At 42.8% G+C, this 24,246-nt stretch overlaps 1 protein-coding gene and 1 long non-coding RNA gene across 3 annotated transcripts in view; one reads left to right on the forward strand and one right to left on the reverse strand.

Annotated features, from left to right (window-relative positions):
• Nucleotides 1-283: 283 nt before the first annotated feature.
• On the forward strand, nt 284-4,479 carry LOC133512363 (uncharacterized). Of its 2 annotated transcripts, XR_009798176.1 has the most exons (3): nt 286-420; nt 1,418-1,600; nt 4,134-4,479. It is a non-coding gene; the product is annotated as an uncharacterized LOC133512363 (long non-coding RNA). The 2 variants fall into 2 exon arrangements; XR_009798175.1 differs by lacking the exon at nt 1,418-1,600 and having other exon boundaries at nt 284-420.
• Nucleotides 1,449-24,246, reverse strand: part of slc49a4 (solute carrier family 49 member 4) — a 28,481-nt gene continuing 5,683 nt past the window's right edge. Inside the window, exons 2-9 of the mRNA XM_061841923.1 lie at nt 23,980-24,073; nt 20,087-20,367; nt 18,736-18,865; nt 12,671-12,779; nt 8,146-8,213; nt 4,611-4,738; nt 4,168-4,350; nt 1,449-1,585 (exon numbers count right to left, since the gene is read on the reverse strand). Of these exons, the coding sequence (XP_061697907.1) occupies nt 1,470-1,585; nt 4,168-4,350; nt 4,611-4,738; nt 8,146-8,213; nt 12,671-12,779; nt 18,736-18,865; nt 20,087-20,367; nt 23,980-24,073 (1,109 nt within the window). The 3' untranslated portion in view covers nt 1,449-1,469. The remainder of the gene's footprint in view (nt 1,586-4,167; nt 4,351-4,610; nt 4,739-8,145; nt 8,214-12,670; nt 12,780-18,735; nt 18,866-20,086; nt 20,368-23,979; nt 24,074-24,246) is intronic.

Raw genomic sequence — 24,246 nt, forward strand, 5'->3', positions numbered from 1 at the left:
CTGCACGTTTGTGTGAAAATAACATCAAAACATGACGACGACGATAACAACGTGGATGGAAAGTGATGAAAAGCTCGGGAAGGTTGGTAGGTAAAAGAGGTAAGGGAAGCATGGTAACGTATGTCATGTCTTTCCTTGAAAGATTTGTATATTTCGTAAGATAAATAAGTTAGTTAAAAATGTGTTTATTTCAAGATGCGGTGCGTTAAAATGTTTTCAAAGACAAAGCGTCAGAATGACACCTCTTGACCTGTGAGGATTGTTCGGTTTCTAAGCGGAGTGAGTGCTCTGTGCGTTATAGCGGATCTTGGACATGTCTCCGGTAAGAATTTGAGCATGGTGGAGATTAAGTCTGAAGGCAACTCATTCACTACGTCGAATGTGTTCGAAATGTTTGAACCTTGGGAAACTTTCGTCTTTGTAAGTATTGTATGTTCACAGACATTCGGTTGAGGTCACAATTTTGTTTTATTTGAGAGCTCGATGTAAACAAGTGATCGTTGATGCCGCTATTGCTCTGTTTAGCATAAATAAGCTAGCTACCTGTATTTTGCAAAATGGCACACAGCGCACAGTGTAATGTATATTTTTCTGTATCTTTTAGTTACAAATTTGTGAATTCATTTACCGCAAGAAACCTCCACAAAAGCGAGAAAAGAACGCCTCGTGTACGGCGTTTCTTTATAAGTTCGCTAGCTGTCTAACTTGTAACGTGTCGTGAGGGCAGCACGTGTGTCATGAACTTTATGCACACACGTCAGCGAGGTTACACCAAGCGAGTCTGGTAAACGATGTCAGTTGCGTAAACAAGGTATGAAAGCGAGGAAATTCACAGGTCGGGTCGCTAGTGGGAGGGGAGGACCAATCAGCTGGTAGGTATGGAGGTAGCAAGGAGGTAAGTAAGGCAGAAGCTTGATGAGGTAAGAAAAATATGTACTGGAAAAATAAGCTAGCTAGTTAGCTAGCTAAAGAAGAGTGGTGTGTAGCTAAGGTTGAAAGATTTTTCCCTTTTCCCCCCTTTGCTTAGAGGGTCCACAATGAAAGCGTTCTTAACTTAGTGCCCCCCTCCCCAAACACACACAAACAAATATGGCGTCGTCATCTTAAAAGCGCGACAAAAGTGTCGTTCGTGAATGACCTTTAAAAGGGCCGGTAGGACAAGCGACCAATCTCAGAGCTCTGCACCTTGATGCTGAAACATAACAGTCCCCCCCAAAAAATACAATATTATCAATAAAAAGTGACTCTTGTTTGGCCGCTGGCTTGTTGCCAGGCAGCTTAGTGGTGGGGTCCATTTTGTAAGCGATCAGGGCTTCCAAAAAAAAATCGCCACCCGGAAACAAGAAAGAGTAAACCTTGAGTTAAAAAAAAAAAAAAACTGCTAAAAGCCCCTTTTTTCTTTTCTCGGCCTGCCAAGTTTTGTGCAACGGCAGGTCTTACGTTTTTGTGTCCATGTAGTGCGCGTGCGGTTACACGGACACGAAGACGTCCAGGTAGAGGCGGTCGTACGACTCCCGGAAGAAGAGGATGAGCACCAGGCTGAAGACGCACGAGCCCGTCAGGCACCAGTTCAGCCACGACAAATCTGCGCACAAAACAGGTTTTGTTCCAATCGTTGGGTGTAGGGGACTGCTACCGTGTTAGAAAATAGTCTTTGAAAAACATCGGACGGTTGTCAATTTTTTTTTTGAAAAGGTAGGGAAGTACAGTGAAGAAAATGAGTATTTGAACACCCTGCTACATTGCAAGTTCACCAACTTAGAAATCATGGAGGGATCTGAAATTTTCATCATAGGTGCATGTCCACTGTGAGAGAGATCATCTAAAAGGAAAAATCCAGAAATCACAATGTATGATTTTTTTTTTAATGATTTATTTGTGTGATACAGCTGCAAATAAGTTTTTGAACACCTGGTTATCATCTACATTTCTGACCCTCGAACACCTGTTAGTCCGCCTTTAATAGTCCACCTGCACTCCATGTATTATCCTGAATTAGATGCACCCGTGTGAGGTCATTAGCTGCATAAAGACACCTGTTCACCCCATACAATCGGTAAGACTCAAACTTGTAACATGGCCAAGACTAAAGAGCAGTCCAAAGACACCAGAGACAAAATTGTACAACTTCACACGGCTGGAAAGGGGCAAGCAGCTTGGTGAAAAAAGGTCCACTGTTGGAACAATCATTTGAAAATGGAAGAAGCTAAACATGACGGTCAATCTCAATCGGAGTGGAGCCCTGTGCAAGATATCACCTCGTGGGGTCTCAATGATCCTTAGAAAGGTGAGGAATCAGCCCAGGACTACACAACAGGACTTGGTCAATGGCTTGAAAAGAGCTGGGACCACCGTTTTCCATGCACTAAGACATGCATGGCACGGAAGGTTCAACTGCTTAAACCAGCACATGTCAAGTTCCGTCTGAAGTTTGCCAATGACCATTTGGATGATACAGAGGAGTCATGGGAGAACGTTTTGTGGTCAGATGAGACCAAAATAGAACCTTTTGTTCATAATTCCACTAACCGTATTTGGAGGAAGACGAATGATGGGTTCCATCCCAAGAACACCATCCCTACTGTGAAGCATGGGCGTGGTAGCATCATGCTTGGGGGGTGTTTTTTTGCACATGGGACAGGACGACTGCACTGTTTTAAGGAGAGGATGACCGCGGCCATGTATCGTGAGATTTCGAAGAACATCCTCTTTCTCTCAGTCAGAGCATTGAAGATGGGTCGTGGCTGCGTCTTTCAACATGACAATGACCCGAAGCACACAGACAGGAAAACCAAGGAGTGCAGATTAAGCATATTAAGGTTCTGGCGTGGCCTAGCCAGTCTCCAGACCTAAAGCCAATAGAAAATCTTTGGAGGGAACTGAAACTCCATGTTTCTCGGCGACAGCCCAGAAACCTGTCCGATCTAGAGACGATCTGTGTGGATTAGTGGGCCAAAATCCCTCCTGCAGTGTGTGCAAACCTGGTGAACAACTACAGGAAACATTTGACCTCTGTAATTGCAAACAAAGGCTACTGTACCAAATATTAACGTTGGTTTTCTCGGGTGTTCAAATACTTATTTGCAGCTGTATCACACAAATAAATCGTTATAAAAATCATCCATTGTGATTTCTGGATTTTTCTTTGTAGATTATCTCTCTCATGGTGGACATGAACATTTCAGACCCCTCCATGATTTCTAAGTGGGAAAACTTGCAATATAGCAGGGGGTTCAAATACTCGTTTTCTTCACTGTAGGTACTGTAGGTAGGTTAGGTAGTTCGGTCAGTAAGTCTGTCAGTGGATACTGTAGGTGGGTTAGTTAAATGGTAGGTCAGAAAATCGGCTGCTTGTTAGGTAGATCGGGAGGTAGTTTGGTTAACAGGTCTGTCAGTAGCTGACCGCCAAATGGAGACCTGAACTGTAGTCAGTCGGTGAGTAGGTAAGGTCAGATGTTCGGTAGGCCTGCTCATCTTCACCACCGACTAGTTCAATATTTGACGTGGTGGATGCATTTATGTTAATGTGACCTTCGGTTATGTTACGTGGTTATGACGCACACAGAAATAAACCTCAACCAAATTTGATTGACGCTTCCCTGCGAATGTTTTTCTCGGAAGGGGGAAAAAAAGCTCTTGTGAGAGAGCGAGCGAGCGAGTGAACTCTCTCAGTTGCGGAAGATCATTGAACAGGCGGCTGCGCGTCGCTCACTTCATAGACGCCTGAAAACTTTGTCAAAATAAGAAGAAACACGGGAAATAATCTACTGAGAAAGTGCTGCAATTATTCCCTCGTGGTGAACAGTTCTCGTGTGCGGGGAAAGGCATTCGGAAGCCTCGACCGCCTCCGCACTGCTTTGTATTCGCGCCGACGCGCTCGGCTAAACGAGGAGGACTAAAAGGGCGACGGCACCGAGCAGGAGGGGGGGGCCAAGTTCGCAGGGGGTTCTGGTCACAGCCGTGGTATTAAGAAAGCCACCGGTGGGGGAGTTTGTGGTCAAAACTGAATGCTGTCAACATGAAGTCCTCGAGAAATTAAATATTTGTGGTGATCCCGACTGAGGTTTACTCGTCTGATTTGACTTCAGACTGCGAGACGAAAAATGAAACGTGTGTTTTTGTTGGCGTTGTAGCGCCCGTGTGAGAACGCCGCCAGTGTTGAGGTACCTGTACAGTAGAAGGTGAGGAAGAAGAGCAGCAGGCCGGTGACCAGGTTGCCCAAGAAGGTGACCACGCCGCACGTGATGCCTTCAGGGACCGGGTAGACCGTCTCGATGAACAGCTCGAAGAAGATGGGCACGCTGCTGTTGATGAAGATGCCCACCAGGATGCACGACGTGTACAAGATGGCTGCCACGGGAGAAACAACAACAACAAATAAAAACATTACAGTTGATGAGCACATTAATATGATACTGAACAATAACACTCTTGTCTTTATGCCATCATAATAACGATAATGACGAAATCCTTCCGACATCTTCACAAACTCATGCATATTTATTAATAGCTCAGAAATCACACCATTATATTTTGCTGTCTGCCACTTTGTAAATGCAAAAATCGATCAGTCAATCGATAAATGGTTTCCCGAGGCGTGACGAGCGTACCGGCGTTGGAGGGCAAGTGCGTGAGGCGACTGAGGCAGGTGAGCGTGAACCAGGTGGAGGAAAGCGAAGCGCCGGCCAGCATCAGCACCAGGATCAGCTTCAGCATCCCCCGGATGGAGTCTGCAAACCTGCAAAGGACGCCGGCCGGCAAGGACGCCACGAAAGAAGCAATTCATAAATATGTCCGCTTTGTGATATGGCCTCGAAATGTAATCTCTACATTTTTCACCCCCCTTGCAAGAATCCAATTTGAATCGATTTCGTCCACCTTCACAATTGATATTCTTTAAAACTGTTCTTTGTTTGTTCAACTTTTAGTCTTTCCTTTATTTATTCTGGCACCAACTTCCACAGAACTAAAAGAGAAACTTTTGAAATATGCATAAAAGCCCTCAAAATGTTTGGGTTGCTTCGCAGTGGACTTTTTTTACCAAGATTTTTTTTTTTCTTCTCCCAAGAAGCCAGGCGAAAGGTTGCAAGTTAAGTTTCAAAGTATGTTTAAGTCACGGATCTGGTTTCCCAGGAGTACTGACTTACAATTTCAAATTTGGGTTTTCAAGTTGACGTTTCAAACCGCTGCTTCTGGTGCGCGTGCTTGGACTTTAAATCTTCTTCTTCTTTCCCTTTCGGCTTGTCCCGATAGGGGTCGCCACAGCGCGTCATCTTTTTCCATCTAAGCCTATCTGGTGCATCTTCCTCTCTCACACCCACTGTCCTCATGTCCTCCCTCACCACATCCATCAACCTTTTCTTTGGTCTTCCTCTCGCTCTTTTGCCTGGCAGCTCCATCCTCAGCACCCTTCCACCAACATAGTCACTCTCTCGACTCTGAACATGTCCAAACCATCGAAGTCTGATCTATCTAACCTTGTCTCCAAAACATCCAACTTTGGCTGTCCCTCTAATGAGCTCGGTTCTAATCCTATCCAACCTGCTCACACCGAGCGAGAACCTCAGCATCTTCATTTCTGCCACCTCAAGTTCTGCTTCCTGTTGTCTCTTCAGAGCCACCGTCTCTAATCCGTACATCGTGGCCGGCCTCACCGCTGTTTTATAAACTTTGCCCTTCATCCTAGCAGACTCTTCTGTCACATAAAACACCAGACACCTTCCACCAACTGTTCCATCCCTCTTGGACCCGTTTCTTCACTTCCTTACCACACTCTCCATTGCTCTGTATTGTTGCCCCACAAGTATTTGAAGTCCTCCGCCCTCGCTATCGCTTCTCCCCGGAGGTTCACTTTTCCTCCTCCGCCCCTCTCATTCACGCACATATATTCTGTTTTACTTCTTCATTCCTCTCTTTTCCAGTGCGTGCCTCCATCTTTCTAATTGTCTCTCCGCCTGCACCCTGCTTTCACTGCAGATCACAATATCATCTCCGAATCTGTGCTTGGAATTTAAATGGACAGACAAATTATCAGGGTCCAAAAAAAAGGACCCCGCAAGGTTAGTAAGGGGTAGGCCTTTGGAGAAGTCTCAGAACCTCGGCGGCTCTGAACATATCGGATTGGAATCTTTTAATTCCCACAACTATAAATTGCTGGAATTTAAGACTGACATGTATTGGGGGCCAGAAGAAGACCCACATCAGTGGGGTACAAATTTCAAGAGGTCCAGTAACCAGGAACAAACTCTTTCTCTAATTAGACTCCAAGAGGTAAAAATAAAATGCCAAATTTATTGGATGTACCGGTAGTCGTACTTTTGAGAGGTCAACTAAGCTCTGGGACAGGCAATTCCTTCAATTCTAAGTGCACAAACAGTTTGTCACGGGTCAAACGAGAAACCTATTCTTTTGGGAGTTCTTTTGAAAGGTCCCCCAACTTTTGGGTTTGTAAGAACTGCAGTATCAAGAAGTAAAAGTACTAAGAAATACAAATTTGTGTAAGTTGAGTTGTAGATGCTGATTGGCTTTCCAACAACACGAGCATCACCAGAGCTTTTTTAAGTTGGGCTTTCATTTAAATCCCGATTTCTTTGCTGAGAGGATCAGAGCACATATCAATACCCCAAAATCCCCCAAAACCGTAAGCAGCTTACAGCTAACTGATGGAGGCAGACTCCGTTTGAAGCTCTCACTGTCCTCGCGAGTGCAGTTCATTTAACAGCGCAGAGCACAGCTCATGCAACAACAAGAGGATCCATTTTAGAGGTGATGTCAACAACAAATCATCTCTATTGTCACTGCCACTGCAGAAATGAGTCCCTTTTGTTACTTTCAAGGCTGGGTTAGTGTTTCAAAAATGGGTTGGGATTCGATTCGTTTTTTTAAAAGAGGTTTCAAGCCTAGGTACAGTGTTGTTTTTTAAAAGACATTTTAATGGCATCATTCAGGCTAATGATTATGGTGACTATGTATGTCTTGTTCGGCTGGAGCTGACTCCTGACTGTGATACTGGGCCACAGTATTTCAGTTGGCTCATCTGCAGCATCTGGTGGGCATTAGTGGCAACACTCAATGGTTTAGATCCTATCTGGGAGGAAGAACTCTGGCTCTGAGTCCCACTTGGCACCACTCACTGTCTTACAGGGTTTCACAGGGTTCAATCTTAGGGCCCCTGTGGTTTCCTCTGTATTTCCTGGCCCTGGGTTCCATCCTGATCCTGAGAGAGCATGGGATTTGTTTTAGTTGCTTTCCGGATGACAGACAGATTTATGTCCCACTGAACAAAAAGGGATCGGGGTTCAAATCCCGGCCCCACCTTTGTGGAGTGTGCGTGTTTACTCCCTGCCTTGTGTGGGTTTTCTCAGGGCACTCCAGTTTCCTACCACATCCCCAAAATGCCTTCTGTTGACTTGGGCTCTTTAATACATTATCAAGAGTAAGTAAGTAAGTGTCTTTGGCCTTGTCCCGTGAGGGGTCGCCACAGGATGACATCTCAGATGAACACTCATCTTTGTTTGGCACAGTTTTTACGCCGGATGCCCTTCCTGACGCAACCCCGATCGCGGAGTGGACAAAAGTCTCAAACTTGGGTTTAAACCTCGACAATGATTTTGAATTGGATTTGTAAGTTGGTGCCGTTGTCAAGTCCAGCTTTTTTTCATCTTTGGGGCTAAAGCATGTTCTTTCACATCAGTACTTATAAAAACTATTTCATACATTTATAACATTTCAGCTCAATTACTGTACTATGAGGCATATTATTTCTGGAATCAGACAGTTCACCCTCAAACGTCTCAAGTTGGCTCAAAATTTTGCTGCTGGCCTCATAACTGTAGCATTTACACAGAGGCAACCAATCAAGGAAAAAGGGGGTGATTTTAGCCAAATATGGACAAAGTGGATACAACTCCGGGTCAAACAGAAGCATCTGTCAGAGGGGCATTTTCTGGATTGTATTTGTATGTAGATGTATTTTTTTTTTGAAGATGGATGACACTTTTATACTAAATCCAATATGAAGAGAGTCACTCTATGAGGTCTAAAGGACCAAAATATGGGACCTTTAAGGCCTTTTAATGCCTTTATGTGTAATTTCTTTTCCCGGTAACGGTAGGACAAAATGCCAGGACTGCTCCGGTGGCTTACCTGGCCATGGCCACCCCAAAGACACAGCCGCCCACAGTGGACCAGAAGCCGATCCAGCCGGCGTCCACCTGAGAAGAAGGACAAAATGAACACAAACGCCACTTCGTTCAAAAGACATTCATTCACATGTTTTTATGCTTTTATTCAGCCCTTGTTAACATAAAATTTGGTGGATATGTCTATCATAGGCAGACAAACAAAAAAAGTCTCAAGAAGTGAAGCCCGAAAATCACCCTAAAGTGGACAATTTGGTTTAAATAGACCACTTTAGGGTGACTTTGATCATTTTTGGGAATCCTTTGTATGTTTTCAAAAAGTGATATTTTGCTTGGAAGCAGCAGCTAATTCGGACCACTTGCAGGTCTTTGGTGGGAAAATTTGATCCACCGATTTGAATAATCAGCCAATTATATGGACCAGTTATTTCAAATATTACGCCGTGTACTAAAGAGGATTGTATAAAACAACGAGCAATTATGTTCTTAGCCACTCCTGTCGTCACAATCTACATCAAGACAGTATGTCGAGTTTATGAAATAAATCCTGCGAGACTAACCATGAAGATGCCAAACAGTAATTACATTCGTCCCACAGTCCCAGGAAACATTTCACACACAATCCAATATCACATCCAACCAGTCCACTTGGGATCCAGTCACACAAACACAAGAAAAACGTGCCAAGTGCACCTAGAGAGGTCCAAACTCGAGATAGATTTTACTCCCCCAGTCCTAGCCGCTCCACTCTCACCTTGCAAAAAAAGTTAACTCCCAGCACGGGGGAGCTTGTTGGGTTCACATTGGAGCATAATAACAAGTGTTGTGTGTGTGTGTCTGTGTGCTGGGGAGGTGTAGGGAGGGGGTGTGGGTGGGGGGCTACCTGACTGGAGCGTCAGCAGTGGCGTTGAAGGCTGCAGTCATGGTTAACAGTGTTGGGGTACAAGCTGTTTGATGTGAGGCACAATGTGTGGAACACATTTGCTGCAGCTTGTCAAGGTAATTACATCCAAGAGGCGCTCAAGGCTACTGCATTCAATATGAACTGCACCTCGACAGGGAGCTGTCTGGGCCTCGCTCCAGGAAGTGGCAATAAAATTGATGGTTGGGAAAATATTTTCAAGTAGACAATGTCAATAGATGCTGGAAACCAGGGGATAGGCACTTGACTTCCTTGACACGGTTATTTTAAGGGGATGTTTTAAGGGCATTACCGCAATCTAAAATGCAGCAACTTTTTTTTAGAAGTGTGCGTCCTATTTGTTAGCAGCTCCAAAAGTCGGGCTCAATATGCAAACACTATTGTGTAGCAATAACTATCATGAGTTGCCCAACAAAAAGGGTCTTTGGAAAACCTGATGCAGGAAGTCTGCAATTTTAACCGAAAGCCATTTTATGGTCATATTTTCCCATTTTCGGAGGTCTTTTATGTATAAAGTCTTAAAGAAGACTGTCGAATTGCTACCAAATTTTCAACAATGCCTGCAGTATATCTTCACAGAATCCTTGCATCTCCCAAATCAATACTTTAAAAAAAAAAATCCCCCCAAAAATGCCACCTAGCTTGAGTTACCAAAAACCGCATTGTTCATGTCGATATTAGAGGTCTTCTAATGAATTGATTAGTGGACAACAAATCGATCATTGCATTAATCGACAAGAATTTAAAATGAAATCATTGTTCAGAGCAGGGGTCGAGAAACTTTTCAAATGAGAGAGCCATGCTCGTATTTTTTTCTTTGAGCGACCTTTGTCAAAAGCGTTTCCGTAATTAGTTGTTCCGACACGATCTGCGTTCGACTTTGCACTTGTGGACATTGACTTCCACACTAAACTACGGCAACCCCAATAGGACAAACCTTCTCGTGTCATTTGCGTTCCCCGCACGTCCAGAAAACACACGTACAGTATTTCGTTATGAGGGCCCTGCGAGCCATATGCAACCACCAAAAGACCCAGATATGGCTCGCCAGCCATAGGTTCCCTACCCCTGGTTTAGAGACAGGTTAACTCAAATTTGTCCAAATTTTTGGGGGATTTCAACAGTAAATATGCTCAGGTTTCTGTAGCCTTTTATGAAAGCAGACTATTCATCTTTGTGTTTCATGAAAGTAAGACATGATCAAACATTGCTTTTTCTTTGGAAGACAATGATCCAACTGTTTCCCTGTTTTCGGAGAAGTCAATGACAAGACCAGTAACTGAATCACAATTTATTGGAAAAAAAAAAAAGTTTAATTTACTTGGAAAATAATAGCTACTTGAAGCCAAAGTATGAATAAAGTTTAGATGAAACTCAAACAGTCTCAAAAGTGTATATTAAACTAATAAATCTTCAGATGATTCAGTACCCAAAAAGTAGTTCTCAGTTTCAATAAGGTTAGTGAGTACCTCACTCCCTCTTGTATTATATTGGTTCATTAAACAATAATTAAAAATTACAAAAAACAGTAAAAAAAAAACCCACAGTAATTGGGAAAAATATGGTATAATAATCTTGAATGCAAAATGTATTTCATCCAATTAATTGATGGCATGAGAGTGTCAGCCTTAATCGGTATTAGAGCTTGTGTTGCCATCGTATACCACTGCACACAAACATAATCACCACCACCCCAAAATCATGCTTAAAGACTAATTTAATACGCAAAATAAAAATGTTAATTCATGACACTGTCATTGATTAAAACAGCAGGTAGGCATGACGAGGCCATGCCCGAAAAGGTACAGGAAGTACCGTAATTTCCGGCCTAGAAGCGGCAACTTTTTTCACACACTTTGAACCCTGCGGTTTATGCAGGGATGCAGCTAATTTGTGCATTTTTTCTAACGGCCGCAAGGGGGCACTCGAGGGGAAAAGGTAAGCGTGAGACCGGTGGAATATATGTGCCGAGGAAGTGACTTTTACCGTTCCAGCCCTGTTAGCGCTGCACTAGCGTGTTACTGCCGTGTCTCAGTGATTTTTACCAGTATTAATTAATTTATTTATTTTTAAGCGGCCCTGTGCGCATGCGCGACGCTAGCGTTAAACTCTCTGTGTACCATGTTTCTTTATAAATATCTCATGTTTCAATGTCAGTTTCAATGTGGTCACTTGCGGCTTTTACACGGCTGCGGCCTTTGTATGTACCAAATAGTATTTCCTTTATAAATGTACTGGGTGAGGCTTATAAGCAGGTGCGCTCTGTTGTCCAGGAATTACATTATGCCAATTTGCTTTAAATTTGCCATTTTAGGGTCAGTTTGGTCAATTGTAGGGCCCTTCCAGTTTTGCTGAAATTCAGTGGTGGACCAACAGAAACCTTTTAAGAAACCGTCCCGTAAAACACAGGAAATCTGCCATTTTGCTTTAAAGTGGCCACAGTACCGCCATTTTAGAAATATCCAGCTGTCGTGTATGAGACAGATGGGTGATGCCAAATTACAAAGCATTATTTTCACAATTCCTCGTGGGCGTTCATTCACCATAAAACGCAAAACTTCAATAACTCAACCCCCCGATGCCAGCTTGTAAGCACACACAAATAAATCATTCATGGTGGGAGAATCTTTCCAGTTTAAAGATGCAATGTTGAAGAAAAGAAATTATCTTGCCAGCTCTTTCACGCCGATAGGCCGCTCACACGCGCCAAAGCTATCGAAATTTCAAGTGCGCCAAATGGAGCGGAAAAGGCAGTTTGCTGTGTTGCCTCGTGCGCGCACGCACACACCCATGGAAAGAGCCACGCACTTGGATTGCAACTTGTCCTCCGAGGGGACGGCAAGATGGAAAACGTTGCACACGGCGAGCAATACTCAAACAATGTGACAAAAAGCTGGAGGCATGGAGACATCATGACTTTTTTTTTTTTTCATTAAAACCAAAACATGTATGCTATGAAGGGCAGTGATTTACAGTGTGTGTGTGTGTGAGTTAGGCTCCATCACGCCTGCGACACTAGTGAGGATAAGCAGTACAGAAAATGGATGGATGGATGAGTAGATTTGTATTTTTTATTGAGGAAAAATTCATAAGATTCCCCAAAATAAAATTGTAATTTTGATTAATAAAGTCAATCATTGATGAGGACAAAGTTGTAACATTCCAAAAATGAAATCCAAATTTTTTAAGAGAACATAAGTTTGTTATGTTTTTGCGAAAAAAAAGCCATAAAATGTGTACGTGTATGTGTGTGTGTGTGTGTGTCGGGGTGGGGGGTGGGGGGGGATGGACTTATGAGGAGCAAGTCGTAACATTAGCAAAATGAAATCTTAATCTTACAAGGACAAAGACATAATATTACAGCGAAAGAAATCCATCAGTAACGCTGATGAAGTCCCAATCTTGGCAGGATATAATTGTAAAATTGTGAAGCTATAGTTGTAACTTCATGAAGTTGCAATTTTTTTGGAAGATGTGACGTTAACTAATATATTTTCTTGTCTGGAAGGAGCAGACAGATTCCACAAACATCCATCTGTCAAAATCAAACGCTTCTTCCTTCGGAACGTCGTGCGTTATGTGTGCTGACTTCTGAGCGCGCCCGTACCTGGCTGACTTTGGCTGGCGTGAGGATCATGTCAAGGACGCCCGCCCAGCCGGCGATCACTCCTGTGGGCACTGCGTAAGCCAGAGCTATCATCAGGAAGCGGAGGTTACTGCAGGACACACACAAAAAAAAAAAAAAAAATCATCATCATCATCATTTCACAAGTGCTGAGCGTGCCCTTGTGCATAAGGTCACGCGCTAGCTCGAAAACGCCTCTTTGTACCACTGGACACACAAAAAAGGGCAATAAACGGTGTTGAAGGTCACACATATTCCCAGTTTGTGTGAAAGGAAATCCAGATTGAAACCCTAATTTGAAGCACAGCAAAGCAAAGCAAATTTATTTGTAAAGCACATTTCATACACGAGGTAACTCAATGTGCTTTGCATGATTAAAGGCATTTGAAAACAAAGAGATAAAACATTTTAAACGGGATGAAAACAAAAAAAGTGACAAACACAATATTGAAAAAAAAAGACAGTTAAAACAGCATATAGTGCAAGTAATATGATCAAAAAGTGGATATGTTTTAAAAAGCATGAGAAAAAAAAAAGAAGAGTTTTGAAGTTGGATTTAAAAACGTTCCCGCTTGGGGCTGACCTCACCTCTGTTGGCAACGTATTCCATTTGTGTGCAGCATAATAGCTAAATGCTGCTTCGCCATGTTTGCTTTGAACTCTGCGGTCCGCTATTTGACCTGAGTCAGTCGATCTCAGATCTCTACTGGGTTTGAATTCCGTAAGAATTTCTTTCATGTATTCAGGACCTAAATCATTTAGTGATTTATAGACCAGTAGCAGAACTTTAAAATATCTTCTAAAGCTGACTGGAAGCCAGTGCAAGGACTTTAAGATTGGAGTTATATGCTCTGACCGCTTTGTTTTGGTCAGAACGCAAGCTGCAGGATTCTGAATGAGCTGCAGCTGTTTAATACTTTTTTGGGGGAGTCCAGTCAGAAGACCATTACAGTAGTCAAGTCTATTTGAGTTAAAAGCATGGATGAGCTTTTCCTGGTCTGCTTGACACATACAAGCCTTCTTGATTCTAGATATGTTCTTCAGATGGTAGAAGGCAGTTTTTGTGATTAATTTGATACGATTGTTGAAAGTCAGGTCTGAATCAATCAGAACACCAAGGTTTCGGACTTGGTCTTTGTTTTTATTTGAAAGATAGAGGGTCCAGGTGTTTACTAACAGCAATTCTTTTCTTTATTGCCAAAAACAATTGTCTCAGTTTTGTTGTGATTTAGTTGGAAGAAAATTTTGGCTCATCCAGTTATTTATCTGATTTGCACAGTGGCACAATACCTCAATTGAACTGTAGTCATCTGGAGACACTGCTAAATATGCAGTAACTGTGTGTCATCTGCATAGCTATGGTAGTCAAAATTAAAGTTTTGAAGAATTTGACCCCAAGAGGAGCATATACAGGCTGAACAGGAGTGGCCCAAGAACTGAAAACCAAACAACGAACCCTATCCTTAAAACTCTACATTCAAACCCTAAATCACGACTGAAACCCCAACCTAGGTTTTAAAACCCTACTTTGAAAACTGACCTCTGCCTTGAAACCTTACTTTGAAATCCTAAACCTTGTTGGAAACCATAACTTTGGCTAAAAACCACATTTTTTAACTCTAACTCCATCTTGAAACCCAAACCATGACTTATACAATACATATATGTTTTTTTTTTCCCAAATTCATTTGAGAAGAGTATCCAGACAGCTACGGCGGGCACATGCTCCTCACATCACATCCCTTCTGAAGACATCACTGAAGCCGGTGGACAAATAAGACATGAAAGCCTTGCACCGATTCCTGAATGAGGCAAATGGCTTTGGGCAAAAAAACACATTTGAAAGCTGTGGGCTGCTGGAGGAGCTCAAATCCCATCATCTTACCGCACAAATTACACAAACACGTACACATACGTACACACACACACACTCACATGAAACCCACCCCATTGTTTTGGTTTCTTCTGGCCTCCTGCCCACCCCCACCCACCTCGTTGTCATGCGGGAGGCATCCTGACATCATCTCAAAAAGAGACAGGAAACTCGAGACGCTAACCCATCATGCGGAGTGAAGAAAAGGCAAATACTTTGTTATTCCTCATCATATGGCTTATGCAATATGGCTTCAGGAGCTGACTTCTCGACCCCTGGAAATAGCCAAAGTTACACTAAATTGGACATTTCAAACCACAATATCAGACTTTGGGTCTTTTCGGACAGGCTTTTGTAAGACTTTCTTGTAGGTTTATTCACGATAGACACGTCTAACACGTTTCAAGTTTCGAAGTGACATTTGACTTGGGGCAAAATATTCAAACTACTCCTGAAAATGTACTGAGCCCCTTCCTGTTTGCAGTGGTGATGGATGGGCTGACAGATGAGGTTAGACTGGAATCCCCTTGGACCATGATGTTCGCAGATGATATCATGATATGCGGTGAAAGGAGGGAGCAGGCGCAGGAACAATTAGGAAGATGGAGGCATGCACTGGAGAGGAGAGAAATGAAGATTATCTGAAGAGAAAAAAATGAATATATGTGTATTAATGAGAGGGGCGGAGGGGGAAGAGTGAAGCTCCAGGGAGAAGAGATAGCGAGGGTGGACGACTTCAAATACTTCAACAATACAGAGCAATGGAGAGTGTGGTAAGGAAGTGAAGAAACGGGTCCAAACGGGGTGGAAGAGTTGGCGGAAGGTGTCTGGTGTTCTACGTGACAGAAGAGTCTCTGCTAGGATGAAGGGAAAAGTTTATAAAACAGCGGTGAGGCCGGCCACGATGTACGGATTAGAGACGGTGGCACTGAAGAGACAACAGGAAGCAGAACTTGAGGTCGCAGAAAGGAAGATGTTGAGGTTCCCGCTTGGTGTGAACAGGTTGGATAGGATTAGAAATGAGCTCGTTAGAGGTACAGCCAAAGAGAGAGCAGACTTCGATGGTTTGGACTTGTCCAGAGCCAAGAGAGTGAGTATATTAGTTGAAGGGTGTCGAGTATGGAGCTGCCAGGCAAAAGAGCGAGAGGAAGACCAAAGAAAAGGTTGACTGATGTTGTGAGGTAAGACATGAGGACAGTGGGTGTTAGATAGGAAGATGCACCAGATAGGCTTAGACGGAAAAAATTAACACGCTGTGGCGACCCCTAACAGGACAAGCCGAAAGGAAAAGAAGAAGAAGACGACTTCTGAAAATGTACAGTAATTTCAATACGAATTCAAAGGGGTTCACTGAAGTCGGCATGTTTGCGTAATGGATGTCCAACTTCCCCAGGGAACAGGTGTCAAGTCTACTGAATGTTGTTAGCTGTGCTTGGTTCCCAGCTCGGCCTAAAAATCCTTCACTAGTTCAACGCTTCCAGCTGCTGGCATCTGCAGTCTTAATTATGGGGCTGAACATCACGACGGAAGGCGTTAAGTTATGGTTTTGTTTTAATCAAAGATGCAAACTGCCTGAGCAACCGGATTGATGAGACCACCGCTACCCCCGCAGACACACACACACACACACACACACACCACACACACACACACCACACACACACACACACACACACACACCACACACACACACACCGCTGTAATCACTTTAGCTTTGAACTTTGTCATGGTGATCCATTGATCTCCAGTCGGGCCCGTCAAGGACAAATGGCACTTAGCTGATGATACGTTCGACTCCACCCGAAGGAAACACGTCCTGGTTTTCTTTAGCTAGCGCATAACTTGCATCTGTTTGTAAACGTAGATAATGCACAGCAGTTGACTTTGAAAACAAATCTGCTGCAAAATCCACTTTCAGTTCGGAATTGTCACCAGACCCCAATCTCCATCAAGTTTGTTTTAAAACAAATCAAGGTCTCTGCTGTAGGAGGCTTGCATTTAGCTTAGCACTCTAAGGCACTGTATGGATCATATAGAACCAACACCACGTAAGCAGAAAGGAAGCCATTGCTGAAGAATGTGACGGCGGCAAGAAGCAGATTTAATGGGAGAAGGTTAACCCGAAGCAGAGTGCAGCTGCAGCGGCTAAGTAGCCAGAAGGCTAAGTAGCAGCAGGCTAGCTGGAGAACTGGAAGCTTCATTGGTCCGCAATGATTATTGGCATGACGCCCCCCCCCACCCCCAAAAAAAACACCTTTGGAATTCTAACATGTGGCTAAGGTACTGCAAGGGATACTCATTAAAGTAAGCCATTTTAAATTAAAAAGAAAACCCTGTCTGGAGACGTTGTGGCTAAAACAGGTCAGTCTGAAGTCAAAACATCCATCCATCCATTTTCTTAGCCGCTTATCCTCACAAGGGTCACGGGAGTGCTGCAGCCTATCCCAGCTGTACACCCTAAAATGGTTGCCAGCCAATCGCAGGGCACATAGAGACAAACAACCAATCGCACTCACAATCATACCTCGGGGCAATTTAGAGTGTCCAATAAATGTTGCATGTTTTTGTGATGTGGGAGGAAACCGGAGTGCCTGGAGAAAACCCACGCAGGTACGGAGAGAACATGCAACACAGGAGGGTCCGGGATTGAAACCGGGACCTCAAAACTGTGCGGCCAACGCGTCACCAGCTGAGCCACCGTGCCGCCGAAGTCAAAACATTAACAGAAAGATGACACAGGGGGTGTGTAATTTCCATTTTAAGCAGCAATTTAGACTGATTTCAGTCATTTCCAGAACCCTTGTAAATTTGAGAAAATTCAGCCCCCAAAACAAGTGTCCCGTAGCCCCATGAAATTTTCCAGCCAGTCCTGTCTAAAGTCTCAAGAAACAATGCCCAAAACAGACCATTTTATTTTAAAGCGTTCATTTTGGCCAATATTCGGACAAACTTATTGAATTAGCGTAGCTTCTACCTCTATTTCGGTGATATGCAGGCGTATTTACACAGCAGCTCAACACTCGGATGCTTGATGCTGTCTCGCTGAGATAAAACGCCGCCTGGAAGGCTGCCTATCACTCGCGGCCAACCCGGATGTCCTGGATAACTTGGCCTATCTTTGTGAGAAAGATGACGACCGCTTGGCAGTTCATCCAAAGCGTCCGAGCCCACTGGGCACACACTGAAGGTATTTATTCACAGGCCGCCATCGCGCGTCTCCAGCGTTTTTGATCCATGGCCGGAACCTCGGGCAATGCCGCTTCTTTGCAAAATCGTCTCAGCGGAAAACAACCCCTTGAAACTTTTTTTTTTCGGGTCTACGGATATCGGTCGCAACTTGAGGGGGAACCGACGAGCTGCCCACATGGAATGTTATCAAGGCGCTGTAATTAATCTGGGTGCAAAGATGGCGGCTTCTTTGATAAAGAACTCAGCAGATGGCAAGGAGCTTCATGAAAGATTCCACTGAATTCAACAAGCGCATACCGTTCATTCGCTGATAAAAATACAAAAAAAAGATTTAAAAATGAGTCTTTTTAAAGTATTAGAAAAAGACAAAAACATGGGATGAACAATTGAGGACAGACAGGATAGGAAAGGATTTATAATATACTGTGTGTGTGTGTGTGTGTATATATATATATATATATATATATATATATAAAATAAATGCAAAAAAGAAAATACATACATGCTTGGGGAAAAAATTTTAAATAAAATATATAACAAAAATTGTATGCCAATACACAACCGCAAAAATAAATATAAGGCAAAAATAAAAGAAAGATTAATAAAGATACTAAAATAATTACACAGTAATATAAAATGCTAAACTAAAATTACAACGATCTCAAGACTATGGAAAAATTACTAAATAATAGAAATTTATCCACCGATTTTCTCAACCGCTTATCCTGACGAGAGCAGCGAGCGTGCTGGCGTCTATCCCAGATGCCTTCCGGTAAGAGGCGGGGTCCACTCTGAGGTGGTCGCCAGCCAACCGCAGGGCACATAGAAACAACCAACCATTGCACTCACATTCACACCTATGGGCAATTTAGAGCCTTCAATCATCCGAACACGCTCGGCACCTATACATTGGGTTTCACCCCGCTGGATGAGAGGATATAGATACAGATATTTAAACTGTGTGTGTTTGTGTGTGTGCGTTCACCTGAGCAGTCTGCAGATGCTGCTCCTGTAGCTGAGCCTGTGGCTGGCGGCGGCCACGCTGGGGGGTAGCGGTGGGCGCGAGGGGAAGTAGAAGAGGACAGCTGCAAATAGCGCGGCGATGGCGGCCAGCTCTGGACATGGAGCACAGGCACGAAAATCTTTTGTAAACAAATATAGTGCTTTGATCGCAAAAAAACGGGTGACAATATACAGAGTGCGATGAAAAACTACTGGCTCGTTCTCAAATTCTGATTTTTTTGCGGGGGAGGGTGTAGCTTCCCCACTTGTTTATGTTTTGATCGTCAGACAAACTTATTAGACAAAGATAACCAAAGTAAACATGAAATACAAATAAGTTTTTAAATGGTAATTGGATTTTTAATGGGAAAAAATTATCCAAAGTTGCCTGGCCCTATGTTAAAAAAAAAAAAAAGAAAGAAAGAAAGAAAAAAAGGGCCACCCTAAGATGCGAGAACTGAAATCAAGCATTTTCTTTGATTGGCTATTAGTCTATTATCTCTCTGTGGACATATTTTGGCCTGCTTGTCCTTGCAGAATTATTTTAATTCGGCAACAGTTGAGGATTTTCAGTGGCACGGTGGTGCCGCTGTAGAACGTTGGCCTCACAGTTCTGAGGACAGGGGTTCAAATCCCGGCCCCGCCTGTGTGGCGTTTGCACGCTTTCCCTATCCCTATCCCAGCGTGGGTTTTCTCCGGGCACTCTGGTTTCCTCCCACATCCCAAAAACACGCAACATTAATTGGACACTCTAAATTGCCCATAGGTGTGATTGAGAGTGCAACTGTTGTCTATCTCTGTGCCTTGCGATTGGCTGGCAACCAGTTCAGGGTGTACACAGCCTCCTGCCCGATGATGGCTGGGATAGGCTCCAGCACTCCCGCGACCCTTGTGAGGATAAGCGGCTAAGAATGGATGGCTGGATGAATTAATGTTATTACATTGTAACGTCTGCATTTCATTGGGTGTTAATATCGTGTCGTGGCTTTCATGTCGTTGTATTGTGACGTTTGCAATTGTGACCTGTCGTGGCCACCTTACTTCTGACTAGAAATAGGACAAATGTTTTTGGTAAAATTTTGAGTTTTTGCAGTGTTGAATAAGTGAGGTGGAAATAAGATGGAAGAAAATGCCAGATGCCATCTTATGACAGTGCCACATGCTTTTAATGTTCAGAATCATTTAAGCATAATATTCACACCAACAAAATTTTTTTTGCCTTCATTGCCTTCTTATTTTATTTTATTTTTTTTATTGAATTTGTCCCTTGCTGTGATGTAAATAATTTGAAACTAAAGCAAACCCATGCACTATCGATTAGATGGAGCTCGTACCTATGTACATAACCAGCTGGATCTTCTCCCGGATGGCCCCATCCAAAACGGGCGTGGGCATCGACACCCGGTGGCCCACCCCCTGGGTGCCGTTGGGGGCGGGCACGAGCAGGGGTCCCGCCACATAGGCGGCAGCCCCGCCCAGGTAGGAGAAGAGCGACGCCACGGCGGTGGCGGTGGCTCGCTGGTCCGGTGCGAACCATGTGGTGGACAGGAAGGGGCCGGCGCTCATGATGGTGGGACCGGCCAAACCGTTCAGGAGCTGGCCACCGTGGATTAACCTGCAACAAGCAAAGCACGACCTCCAAATTAGGCATCTTTGTAAACAAAAATAAGGTTATACAGGGATGCCTTGGTTCCCGACCACAATCCGTTCCACCAAACGGTTCGACAAGTGATTTGTTCGAAAACTGAATCGATGTTTCCCATTACGATGAATGGAAAAAGAAATAATGTGGTCCAAGCCTAAAAAATTGGGCTTTTTAAAGCATTTTTTTTAGCTTTTTCTGATAATAAACTGCATAGTAGAAATACATGTATAGTTTAAATACTTTACATAATAAAATAATTTAAGAAATATATTTAATTTTTTGCTTAAAATGTACACTTTTGTAGTAGAGTACACTAGGCTAGGAGTGCATTGCCGTATCTGTAGTGACTCGGCCCCCAGCCTTGTAAACTTTTTTTTATTAACAAAAGTGCAGAATAATTATAATAACTTTAAACAAGGAAGTTTCCTTCTTTGGGGCCATGATTGAATCTGAAAAATCTTGAAATTTTTGTTTTAAAACCGATTTATTCGAAAATGTTCGAGAACCAAGGCCTACTGTATATACAAAGTAGAGCAGTCTAAGAGAACCGCTTAACACAGACTTTCCTGAACACTTTTTGAGTGGCGAAACAATCATATTTTTATGTACTGTATTAATGTTGCTTTTTGTGAGCAAAAAGTTTGGAGTTAAGCACCACAAAAACAAAGTGCAGTGTGTAAGAGAGTCAGCATGTGAAAAGCAGGACTCGTCTCCATGGAAACAATACACAAACAGCCTATTACAGTGTCACTCACTCTTCACTGCCGCAAAGGCAATTTTTTAACTTTGTGAATTTTGGCGCAGTTGGAATATTGTTGACACTTTGCCGGCTGTCGGAGGCTACATCGCACATAAATGGCACGTTCCCAGTTTGCGAGTAAGAAAGGACGAAGAAAAAGAGCAATTCATAGAAGAATAGACTAAAAACAAATTGCATTCATTCTGCCTCCAACCAGCAGCGATGTGATGATTTGAAAGGAATTGCGGGAAATTTGGAAGACACGTTTCCTCAAAAGTCCCAAGAAATTGAAAAAAAAAAAAAGAAAAGCTTTGCGGCTCTTTATTTGCAATTTAGTACTGGTTTTGTAGTGTTCGGGAAACACAGTCCCCTCCAAAAGTATTGGAACAGGAAAGTAAATGTGTTTATCTGGGACATCCAAAGATGAATATGAGACAAAAGAAAGACAGAAAAAGAAAAATACATCTGCATGATTCCCAAAACTTGAGAAAACATTTCATGGACTAATGAGACACAGGTAACTTTTTCGAAGCTGTGTGTCTCGTTACAGTGTTATTAATGGAAAATTGTGTATTCAAGGCAAAACAATATTTCCATGGCTTTAAAGCAACCTTTTTGTCAACGAATGCAGTGTTTGAATACATCTCTTGAGGGTGTGGTCCATCTCAAAGGAATGAAATTTAATTACATTTGATCTATAGTATGTTGCGCAAGTGTAATTTTGTAGCTAATGAGATGATCTGAAGTTGTCCATAAGAGTGCTAAACTGTCTGCATCAAGGTTCACACCAAAGCAACAGCTGAAAAAGTCCTCACACTGGCTTTTTGTCTCTGTTACAGTGACATCTACCGGTGAATGCTGCATCTGCACTTGACCCAAGTCATCCGTGTTAATATTTTCATCGTTTTATGTAGCCTTTTTGGAAGCAAATAGAGGGTTTTAATAGCAAAGGCTGTCATTTCAGAGGAAAAGTACAAATTTGCTGCACAAATTTATGCGGTAGCTTTTGTGACAACAACTTTGGAGAGCAAATTCTTGCATTTTTGTGCCAACATTTTTTTCATTATTTTTGCAGTCAACTATTGCCTTTTTGTCCACAAACATATACACAAAAATATAAAATGTGTGTATGAAGATTTTCTACAACTAAATATATTTAAAAAAATATAAAACATAAGATAAAAATATAGTATTTTTTAATAGTCAATATCAAAAAGTGTCTTTTGTGGTTAATTGTAGCCTTTTTATGCACAAATATCATCCTTTTTCATCAAATATGAAATATTTGTGCTGGGAGACTTTTTACATCATATACTACGACAAAATAGTTGGAAAAAAAAAAAAATCACCCAGAAATTCCAAGTTTCTAACATTATTATTAGTTTTAAAATAACCCCCATAATAATGGGGGAAGGGGCAGGAGGGGAATATAAATATATACAAAAAGTACAAAAATATTGAGTGATCAAAAATATAAATAGGGAAAATAAAAATATATTGTGTGAATAATAGAGTAATATAAAGGTGTGGGGAACAATTACAAAAAAAACACTAGTTTCCTAGACATGGCTGATATTAAAAATGTTTGTTAAAAGTGTGACAATTTTGGAATACACACACACACACAGAATAATATTGGGGGATGCAATGCCAAATTACACGTTAAAAAGAAAGATAATGAAGGACAAAAATACATGGAAAAATATTTAAAATATTTAACATCAAAATAAATTTTAGGATAACAATCTCGTGCTTTTGTGGCCATTTCTGGGGTTGTTTTCCTGTTAAGCGTTACTAACTGGTGAACGCTGCACCCGCATTTGAGCGGCCTGACCTGAGTCAACCATTAACAACTGCGACCCGCTGACAATTAGTTCGCAAATGAAGCGTGTCAGCGTTTTCGCTTGTTATCCTACAAGGCCATCTTGTCCTGGCGTCAAACCGGCACGCTTGCGTCAATCCCGTCATGCACTGAGGCAGCGGCGGGCGGAACCTTGATCGCTTTGACCTTGAGCTGGCCAGACAAGCGCACCCGATTGCTGAGTGGTAGGCATGGATTAAAGAAAAACGTTAAAACTGCTTTTTGAAAAAAAAAAAAAAAAAAACCGACTGTGTATTACATAAATGGCACTTTACAGTTGTGATGGATCCTTCACAGTCCTTCATGATAATGCATAAAAAGTCAACGGCACGCTTAATCGCCTCAACTGTTTGTCTTTTAAATGGATGCAATCGCTCCACTCATCCCAGATGTCTTTGTCGCCACCCAGACAATGACAAGGAAGGCCTTCTGTCCTATAATTCTATTCTACAATTCATGAAATTGACGACAGTGCCTAATAATAATCAGTGGAAATTTTCATATAAGTGATGGCAACAAGTGACTTTTATGCATCTTGTTAAATGAGTGAAAAGAAAGACCAGCGCTGTTTCAATTCAGTTGCCCCGGCAGCAGTGGGAATTTGATTAAAGAAATAAATGCTTGACCTCGCCACCGGCGTCACAGGACAACAATGAGGAAGAGGAGGAGAAAAGGAGGATGAGGAGAAGCACGCCAAAGTGGTAGAGAAGTAGGTGAAAGAGGAAAAGGGGGGAAAGAAAAGAAGGAGGAGGATTAAAGAAAAGAGGACCAGGAGAAGGATGAGGATTAGGAGTAAAAAGGCAATGAGGAAGAGGTTGAGCACAAAGAGAAGGAATAGGAGGAGGATGAGAGGTGGAATAGAGAGATAATGATTAGGAAGGAAAGGAGGATGACGAGGAGGAGAAGAAGGCAGAGGAGGGGCAGGATGACTGATGAAGAGGATGACCAGGAGGAGAACGATGACGAGAAGGAGGAGTCTTACCAGCGCCGGAGAGCCGGGTCCGACAGGGGGAGGCTCCGGAGCACCGCCCCCAGCAGCATGAAGAAGGCCGACAGCAGGAGGGATGCCCGAAGACCTGCCGGAGACGAGAAGAGATGCGATCAGATGGAAAAAAAAAAAAAAAAAAGACACCTGCAAGAATTGTTCATTTCTATTGTGCAGCTGGAAACTGCCAGGGCTGTCAAAATCATTTTAGTTGCTGGGCCGCAATCAACGCAATTTGATCTCAAGTGGATTTGGATTGGATAT

The sequence above is a fragment of the Syngnathoides biaculeatus genome, chromosome 14 (assembly GCF_019802595.1).
Source record: "Syngnathoides biaculeatus isolate LvHL_M chromosome 14, ASM1980259v1, whole genome shotgun sequence".
Taxonomy (NCBI): domain Eukaryota; kingdom Metazoa; phylum Chordata; class Actinopteri; order Syngnathiformes; family Syngnathidae; genus Syngnathoides; species Syngnathoides biaculeatus.